This window comes from Fukomys damarensis, unplaced genomic scaffold (genome assembly GCF_012274545.1).
Source record: "Fukomys damarensis isolate Sample0158 unplaced genomic scaffold, DMR_v1.0_HiC HiC_scaffold_23, whole genome shotgun sequence".
Classification (NCBI taxonomy): domain Eukaryota; kingdom Metazoa; phylum Chordata; class Mammalia; order Rodentia; family Bathyergidae; genus Fukomys; species Fukomys damarensis.
The window spans coordinates 26223135-26233188 of record NW_022900935.1 but is presented as its reverse complement, the minus strand read 5'-3'; the positions used below and the strand labels follow the sequence as shown (position 1 = coordinate 26233188).

General features: G+C 37.7%; 1 protein-coding gene across 4 annotated transcripts in view; it reads left to right on the top strand.

Moving 5' to 3' along the window:
* Positions 1 to 43: 43 nt before the first annotated feature.
* The window catches only part of Efcab14 (EF-hand calcium binding domain 14), a 39303-nt gene continuing 29292 nt past the window's right edge, over positions 44 to 10054 (top strand). For all 4 annotated transcript variants that reach the window (XM_010610250.2, XM_010610249.2, XM_010610248.2 and 1 more), the window contains exons 1-3: positions 44 to 1002; positions 2446 to 2594; positions 8191 to 8336. In XM_010610250.2, the coding sequence (XP_010608552.1) occupies positions 818 to 1002; positions 2446 to 2594; positions 8191 to 8336 (480 nt within the window). In that variant the 5' untranslated portion in view covers positions 44 to 817. The remainder of the gene's footprint in view (positions 1003 to 2445; positions 2595 to 8190; positions 8337 to 10054) is intronic.

The window sequence follows — 10054 nt, the reverse complement described above, 5'->3', positions numbered from 1 at the left end:
CCCCCCCCCCCCTGTGTTTCATCTGCTGTGTCATCTCAGGGCAGAGTGGCTGTCGCCCCTCCAGTACCAGACCCCCCCGCCTCCCCCCGGGCCCCGACAGCAGGACTAGGGTCTCCCAGGCGCGGAACTGGCTCGTCTCGGGTGGATACTTTCGAGCCAAGCTCTTTCAAACTCAGGACGGAAGCCAAAGAAAGATCCTCCCTAACCCCAGCTGACTTCCTACCCAGGCATTTTCTCTACGCCAGGCAGTGTCGGGGTTGTGTCGGCTAGGCACCACACACACCACCGCCACCTCTCCTGCCAGGGACTAGAGAGTTCTACTGTCTTACTTTGCATTAGTCTGCCTTCCCAGTCAAGAACAAGTTTCTTTTCTCTCTGTTGGAAATCTTGTCCCAGAGGTCCAAAGCACATATCCTGTGTGTTCCCTAGCTTCTGGAGCTCTGTTAGAAATATTGCTGAACTTAACAGATCTGCGAATCTTTAATTCTTCAGTCAGCTTTTTTCCACTCTTTTCCCCTGCTCCTCTCTACACTTTTAACTGACACTCCATGTCCAGGGCTTTATCCATTTCAGCCACCAGCTCCTTGCCGATCTCTATGTGACTTCCCCCGCTCATCTGAGTTCCAGTTTCCTCTGGGCTTTCTTCTCCAGCTCCCAGCGGGTCTGGTCAGTTCCACCCCTGGGTGGGAGTGACCAGGGGGGCTCTGGCCCAGGATTTCCCACCCTGGAAGGCGGCTCCAAGGCAGCAAGAGAATTGGGCGTTGGGTACGAACCTGGCAGCTCAGGAGTGGGTGCTCCACTAACCCCACACAAAAAGATGAAAAAACGCAAAGAGCTCAATGCATTGATCGGTTTGGCTGGAGACAGCAGGAGAAAGAAGCCCAAGAAAGGCTCCAGCAGCCACCGCCTTCTTCGCACTGAGCCTCCTGACTCAGACTCCGAGTCCACCTCAGAGGAGGAAGAGGAATTTGATGGAGTTGGAAATCGCTCTCGCTTTGTCAAGTAAGTGATACAGTAGTGAGGGCTGGGATGAGCAAAAGCTGTCTCCTTGTTCTTCTGCTAACAGGAATTGATGGGAAGGAGAAGGGAGTCCATAGGAAGAGAAAGGGAGGTAGACTTTGGAAGGCAAACAAGGAGAAAAGTGTCAGAGAGGCGAGTTCACATTCTGAATGAAGGGTAAATTAGAGCGCAGTCTTTAGGTGTAAAATGGACAGCTCCAGATCTAGGGTAGGGATAGATATGTATTTAGGCAATGTGCCAAGGGCCCAGGGCATCAGAACAAGGCTAAAAATAGAGGAGCAGAGAAGCTTTTGGGATTAGGCCTTAAAAAAAATAAGGACCTTAAGATTGCTAATTATTTTTTGTACTCTTAATAAATCTGAATCTTGGTTATAGGGTAATATGAAGGGGGACACACTGTAGAAAGTATAAGCCTTGAGAGTAGCTAGGAGGTTAGGGTCAAAAAACAATTTTTTTCCCAAGCCATTTTTGGAAGATGTTGGGAATCAGGGTTTAGGTTGGGAAAGAACTAAAGGCAACCTCGATGGTGTCCTTGGACCCTGTTAGCACACTAAAGAATATTCTACTATGTGAAAGCAAAGACTAGGTAGAAGGTTATGGTGTTAAAAGATATTAGATCTTCCTGTTGTTTGGAATGTCTCTATCCTTTTTGTTAAAGAGTTTGGTTTCTAGTGAGCTTTGCCAAATTAAGTAGCAAGACCAATGCTGTGTGTAGTGTATGAAGGTTTGATGAACTGTTAATTCTGGAATACTTACTTGCATTAGTTTAGACTTTGAAGGCTGGATGAGGTTTAGTGTGAAATCTCGCCTGTTTCTGTTTTCTTCCTTCTGAGTCAACTAGAGCAGCGATGGAAACCTATGGCAAGCATGCCGCAGCCAGCTGTTTGTTATTGAAAGCTCTAAAAAATTATCACGGAACTAGAGGATACCAAGTGTTCTCTAAAACTTACAGATCCTCTTTCTTTCATTGCGTCTACAGTTAAGACTTGCCCAAAAGTTTATGAAATTTCAATAAACTGAGAAGGCATTTATTTGAAAGAGATAAATAGGTAAATTACAGTGCAGTGATGGAATTGCAGAGAACTGCTAGTTTTTACACTTTTCCAACTGAGCTTTTTTAGGAAGGCCTCCCTCCTGAAATGATGATGATGGTAGTGATCTGCAGGGCCCACAGGTGTTTCCCATGCCCATAGAGCCTCTTATGAAGTTTCTTATGAAGTTTAAAACAAATACAACTTTCCATAGACCACATTATGTATTTCGTTAACCTTTTACTATTTAAATGTAAGTGCATTATCCTATTTGCTCTGGTAAATCTACTAGTCATTCATTAGAGGCGATTACTGCATGCCAATACATATACTGTTTCTATAAAACTACTCATAGTCACTTTCATACTGATGGTTGAATTTGTTCTTTTTATAGGGGAGACTACTTACGATGCTGCAAGATCTGTTATCCCCTCTGTGCTTTTATAATCCTCGCAGCCTGTGTTGTGGCCTGTGTTGGCTTGGTATGGATGCAAATTGCTCTCAAGGAGGATCTGGATGCCCTCAAGGAAAAATTTAGAACAAGTAAGTGGTCCCCTTTTCAAAGCGTAATTTTGAACTGTTTTTTAAGATTGTAGGAAAAAGTGGGCCATGCTGAATTAAGAGTTTTGCCTCATCTTTTCATCACTTCTATCCTCATTTTCAGCTATCAGCTTGAATAGTGTGTAACAATTATTTGTTTGTAAACCCATAAGCAAAGACAGTGTTCATACATAACCATGACAAGTAGTTTCTAAGATAGAGTCTTGCTATATACTTCTGGCTGGCTTTGAACTCGTGGTGATCCTCCTGTCTCAGCCTCCCTAGTGCTGGGATTACAGGTATGCACCACCATGCCTGGCTTAGCATCTGAAATAATGACATCCCAGTCATCTCTTAGAGTACAGAAGAGAGTACTTCAGGAGTCTAGAGCTTTGGTTAACCTCTACCTGTAACAATGGCAACCTTGGGCTATTTTCTTACACCTCACTGGGCCAATTGCAAAAGAATATAGGACTGTCAGATTATTTCCACTTAAGAAACACCATGTTGGACATAGGAATGAGCACTAGTAATAGTGATAGTCAACATATGCAGAATGCCTTTTGTATGCCAAGTCACAAATAAATCATTTTATCCCCAAAATAGTATTATTTTTTAATCATTTTTTTCTTTAAAAAAAAAAAAGTTGCCAGGTATGGTGGCACATGTGTATAATCCAAACACTTGGCAGACTGAACCAGGAGGCTTGCTGCAAGTTCCAAGGCCAGCCTGGGCTACGTAGTAAGACCCTGTCTCAAAAAACCCCTAAAAATAAAAAGACTTAGAAGGACTAAGTGACATGATCAATGATTAAGTGTGCAAAGTTGAGACTTGTTTATAGATGCTCTCTTGCCCCCTTGCTGTACAGGCCTATGTTTATAACAGCTACTGTAGTGCATTACAGTTCACAGTGGCTGTGACCATAGATTTCTTTGGTATCAGCTTGGGTGAGTAGTCTAAGAGAAATCTAGTAGAAATGTTAGAAGAGCTGCTTTTCTGCATATTAGCATTCAAGCATAGTGCAAAAATTAATAGATTTCTCAAGTTATGTGTGATGGCACACACCTGTAATCCTAGCACATGGGAGGCTGAGGCAGGAGGATCACTTTGAAGCCAGCCTGGGCAAGGAAAAAAAGATTTCTGTCCCTATCTTTAGCTATGCTTGTTTGTGACTTTCTCTGTTTCAAGGGGGAAGACTTCAAATTCCATGAAGGAGTGTATCACTTTAAAGTTTTAGAAAACATTTGAACTTCTGAACTAAATCACATATTCATTAAGGGCTTGCCATAACCATAATAGCACCTACCTTGAACACTACACAATTAGCAGAAATATTTGCCTTATGAGTGCATTTTAAGGTGTAAGGGATGATTCCAGTCACAAAGTATTATCTATTCTAATTGTCATTTTTGTGTTTCTGAAAAATATGTTTACACAGTAGCTTCTACAAAATTTAACCTAAGTACTATTTTTTAGTAATACTGAAATTCCTGTTTTAAGCCTAGGAGATCACAACATCCTGCCTTTCCTTTATCCCAGCTTTTCTCTGATACCTAAAGTTTTTTAAGTTCTGAACCTGAGTTAGGGACAGCTTATCCCTAGTATGTTAGTGGTAGGTCTAGTGAAGTTGCTTGGAAAAAAATGTTTAAATACTCACTTAAGTTTTCTTCTGAGTTTCTGAGTCAGGGAATGGGAGTGGGTAACCCACAGTTTTCTGCCAGAATCATTCTGATCTGTATGTTTTAACAGTCAGATCAGAGTACAGTACAAGAAGAAATGAGAATTGTAGCCTATAGCTTTTTTTCCTATTTAAATGTCTGTTCTTGCAGTATTACCAGGTGTTTCGAAGTCCAGTCTTTTCTTTGTATGTAAGTAATAATCATAACTTGGAAATGAGGTTCTCAAAAACAGTGTTTAACCATAAGTAATCACTGAACACATCTCTGTACCATCTCTCCATAATTAGCTGGGCTTCCTAGGCTTGTGCCACAGCTTGTTTTGATCACATATAGCAAATACGTATTTGTACATTTCAAAATATTCCTCAGTTCTGCCCTCTAGGGATTCTTTTCTTTGACTTTAGGGAAAATCTTTAGAGGATACCCAGGTAATCTGTACATTAGCTGAGCTTTTCAGGAAATTTGTTAGGAAAATGAAGGACAGGTACATCTAATAAATATTGAGTACTCATTAATACCAATCCCTTCAAGTAGTATATGTAAGAGTGCCAAGAATTATATCATGGATCCTGGGGTCAGCTTTCTACCACTGAGCAACATTCCTCTAGGACCTTCACTGCATTTGTCAGCCAGCTGAGTAAAATAGACTTGAAATTATCAGTCCAATTTTCTTTTATTGGCTTTGGTTTAATACAGTAGAATTCCAGTACCTGCAATGTCTAAAAGCAGGATTTTCTGAGAAAAGGTAAAGGATGGGGCCTGGGGCAGGCTATATGCTATACTATGATGAATTGTTTTCCCCAGAGTGTTTTGTGAAAATCAATTATCTTGACTAAATGGGGTCAATCTTGTTAAGTTTAAATACTTTCTTTGAATTATGCTTCTTTAAATATATTTCAGTAAGTTAATTTTTACCTCTTATTTCTCAAGGTGACAGTGGAATTCACTGACATAAGACTACCCTGCTTATCTGGCTTTTAATACCTTTTTTAAAAATTTAGAGCCAGTTTTTATTTATTTCAAAAAAATTTAAAGGGGATTGTCAAAATACTTGAAATAGAAAGCAAAGCAAATAAGCTTGACATTTTCTTTACAATCAAGAAGTAACTTGATCCTTAAGTTAAAAATACTGGCTCTCTTTGAAACTCTTAGTTCACTTTTCTTTTTCCAGAATCAGGTACTTCAGAAGACCTCTACAGTTATTCTAAGGAAAATTCTATTCCCAACCATCCCACTCTGTCACTCAATTATAAATCATTAGAATAAAGGAAACAATTTTGGAAAAGAAAGAAAATATTATTATATCAAGCATATTTTGTGACCATATAGGCAGAGGGGTGGTTTCATAATTTGTACATACCTTAAACATTGCCTTGTGCTAATAAGGAATGGGAATGTGTCTGTGACATCAGGAATAAATAGATAAATAAAAAGAGACAGGTCCTAAAAGTAGAAGGTTCTCCTATTTGAATCCTGGCTGTTCATTCCTAGCCATAAAATTTGGACAAGTCACTTATTCCTTATGAGCCTTCATTTTCTTATCCATAAAGTGTAAAGCTATATATGTACTGTCAAAGCTCTTTGAGCATTCCTCTGTTATAACATCTGTCACAGTGTAGGGTAATCCTCACTTCCTCTCTAGACTGAGAGCCTCAAGTTCTTTTGTACACACTGGTGCCAAATGGAGGGTTAGGCACGTGGTAGGAGCTGAATAACAAATGACTGAAAAAGTTTATTGCATACTATAAAAGCATGAGGTGGCCCACACCTATAATCCCAACACTTGGGAGGCTAATGCAGGAGGATTACTACAAGTTTGAGGCCAGCATGACCTACATAGTAAGACCTTGTCTTTAAAGAAAAAAACTGTAGGGCTGGGGAGTTAGCTCAGTGGTGTCACTGCCTGCCTCACAAGTGCAAGGTCCTGAGTTCGATCCCTGGTACCCAAAAAAAAAAAAACTGTAAAGACACTGAATAAATATGCAAAATATTGCTTTTCACACTATATCTGTTCTGCTTGAAGGGTGTGTACAGAGATTTCTATTTCTTAATCCTAGCAATTAGGAAATCTTTTGAGAATTAACTTGCTAAGTTTTAAATGAGCTGATTTCCAGGTTGAAAGAACATTCATTAACAATCATAAGTTGTTTGTACTATACACTGCCTCTCATTTAATAAAAGTACCTGGACTTGGCTTGACACTCCTAAAAAGACCCAAATCAGATAACAATTACAATCCCCTCTTGACTTATCTATTACTCAGGTCCAGGATGTTTTCAGAGCTTGTCAGCCTTATATAGTTATTAGTTAATTATTATAGGTTCTTTGGGTGATTGTCTTATTTTCTCTTCCACGTCTACCTCCTACTTAATATGGAAGGAAGGAGAGAGACCTCTTGGGATATGTGACAACCTGAGTATGGAACACACTCGTGGGATGGATTTTTCTTTACAATCCAGCCAAAAATGTATAAGAAATTCTGTGACATGCCTAAGAGCTACATTAGTTTAGACTGAGGGTAAAATGTTCTCACTGTCTGAAATGGATATATTCCTGCAAACCATGTGTAAATCATTTGCTACATTAAAAAGCACTCAGGGAAGTCTCTTTATTTATAATGAAATCCTTTGGCAAGTATTTTTTTAAATGAACAAAAATATCTAACTTTAATTCTGAATTTTCATTTAGTGAACTTTAACTTTTGTGAGGTTTTGTGTATGTGTGTGTGTGTGTGTGTGTTCGCGCGTGCATTATTAAATTTCTTTATCTAGGTTTATTTGGTGAGTTTTCTTTTTTAGATTGAAGAAGCATATAAAGTGAGGAGAAATATGGTTGAGAGATAAGCAAAGATTTATTCAGGTGATAAATATTTATTGAATGCCTAAATTGAGCATTCTCAATGCAGACCTTATAAAAATAAACAAAACCAAGTTTTAGAGCTTATATTTTAGTAAATTGCTTTATATTGGTCCTTCATGCCAGTTTTGGGTTTTAAAGGAAGCATATAATAACTAATCAGGTATTCTGTGACTTTTTATAACAAATGATGCAGGTTTTATTCTGGAGGACCAGCCATTATCAATATTTTATTTTCCATTAAAAGGAAAAATGATTTTTAAAGAAAAAAGAGAAAGCACTCTCACAGGTCTCTGCCTTTAGGCTGGCAAATCTCTAAACCATTCAAGAAATATTGTTTCCCAAAGAAAAGTCCAAATATCACCCTGTATTTCACCAGCATGTCTTTTACTTTCTATTTCATCTTGAACTTTGGGTTGATTTCTAAATTTAAGAAAACATCATTTACTTTCTGGGGAAGATTAAAAATCTTAGTCTTCGTAATAGTATCTGAAAGTTTATAAGATCCCTTGCAGTTGATCCATTTAAGATAGAAAACATAGATTTTAGCATTTGGATATATAACTCGTAATGTCACTTGACCATAATGAAGTAAGTTTACAAATCTTCACTGAGGAGTTCCTTAATTAAGCTGGTCAGTATCTATCACTTACTGTCTATCTAGTCAGTTGTATTAAATGCTTTACAGACATTCTTAATAATCATACATGAGGAAACTGAATTCAAAGAATTTGAATAATTTACTCAAAATCATAGTAAGTTATAGAGTTGAAATTCATATCTAATTCTTTCTGCTCATGTTCTTTGTTAAAATTTTTAATCACCTAATTTAAAGTTTGCACTGCCGATAGTGACATACTCCAGTTAAAATAGTTCCATGTTAAGGATACACATTTATATAAATAAAAGAAAAATGTAGTTGATAAATATAAATTTAGTCATTATCATCCTAAAATGAACTTTAATACATCTGCTTTCTTACTATATAGTAATTTTTTTTTTTATCGTGGGATCTTGAGGGAACTTTGTATGGTGTTTATGATTTTTCTTATGTTTGCTTTTAGTGGAATCTAATCAGAAAAGCTCATTCCAGGAAATCCCCAAACTTAATGAAGAACTTCTCAGCAAACAAAAGCAACTAGAGAAGATTGAATCAGGAGACCTGGGCTTAAACAAAGTCTGGATGAATATCACTGAAATGAATAAGCAGGTAGCAAAAGTGTGGTTTGTTGTTTTGTTTTGTTTTGTTTTCTGTGTAAGCTATAAATATTTGGTTTGGCTGGTTGGTTTTTTAGTTTGAATTTGTAGGTGCAGAGAATTCACTTTAGGATGTTTGACTTTTTAGAGTGGTATTTTTCATACTATTATCTCAACATGTTAAAATATGTAATAGTTAAGGCCAGGGATTTAGCTCAGTGGCTCTGGTGCCTGCCTCGCAAATGCAAGGATCCAAGTTCAAGCCCCAGTACCAAAAAAAAAAAAAATAATAATAATAATAATAGTTATATGTTTACCACATATTTAGAATGTTAACTCTTTCTGTAAATGAACAGAGTTCTACCAAGTTAAAGCAATGTAGAAAGCTGGAAATTCTTGAATTAGCTTTTCCTATGAAGCAGTATAGGTTTCAAATAAGAGTATCATCTAGCCTCCAAGAAAAATAGATAAACCATTTTTATTAAACAGTGAGAGCTTTATTTTGTTTAATATAGTTTACAAACTTATAAATGCAGCCTTAGGTTATAGTGCTATAAATTATGCTAAAACAAACGTGTAAACCATCAGTAGCTAATAGTATTCATTCTAGAATAGCTTAGGAGTATGTGGTAGAGTTAATTACCTTAACCAGGCAAGCAAGCCTAGAGTATAAACTTTTCTAGTCCCTCATTTGGCCAGAGCTCAGTAAGCATTGCTTCCAAAAGAATGAATCTGCCAGAGAAGAGGGATTTTATACTCAGGATTTTGACAGAGCATCTCATATGTATAAGTAACCATAGTTGCCCTGTACTCATTTTTTTGTGTAGTTAGGAAAGATAAAGTCACTAAAAAGAATACTCAAGTACCAAGTGAACAATACATATGCAAAGTGCTTAAGAATGGGCACATTGTTTTTGTTGAGACTAAGAAGGTATTCTCTTCCTCTATAGTAGAGTTACAAAGTTCAGAATGACCCAGTGAGAGAGACCACTGTGCTAGAAGAAAGTGCTTACAAATATTTCTGGAGCTAGACCTTTCAACACAGGCAGTACATAAGACCAAAGATCAGTGCTCTGGAAAAGTTGTTTCCAACTTTTGTGTGGAACCCATCGTAAAGAATATTTTTAAATTATCCAGTAAACATGTGCATATCTATATTCTGTGGTTGAATGTGTTCCCCAAAAGATCATGTGTTTGGAAATTTAATTCTCAGATTCATATGTTAAGGGTAATTGGAGGTGGAACCTTTGAGAGTTAATTAGAATTAAGTCATAAGGATGGGCCCCCTTGATAGCTTTATGAGAAGAGGAAGAGAAAACCAGGGTGACTGCTGTCCTTCACTATGATACAGCAAGAGGACCCTCAACCAGACACTGATGCCATATTCTCAACCTCCATAACCATAGGCTATTCTTTATGAATCACCCAGGCTGTAGTATTCAGTTATAGCAACAGAAAATGGGCTAAGACACTAGATGTACCTGAAATAAAAGTTTCTAAAAACAATGACTCACTGTTAATATGTATGATGCCTTATGATATTTCATTATCTTTTAGTTTATTTTGCTTTTAAAAACAATGCATGAAGCTCACTCCTGTGATCCCAGCAGCACCTTTGGAGGCTGAGACAGGAAGATCATGAGTTCAAGAACTGCCTTAGTACATCTCAAGTTCAAGGCCAGCCTGGGCTACATAGCAGATTCAAGGCCAGTTTAGACTATGTAGTGAAAA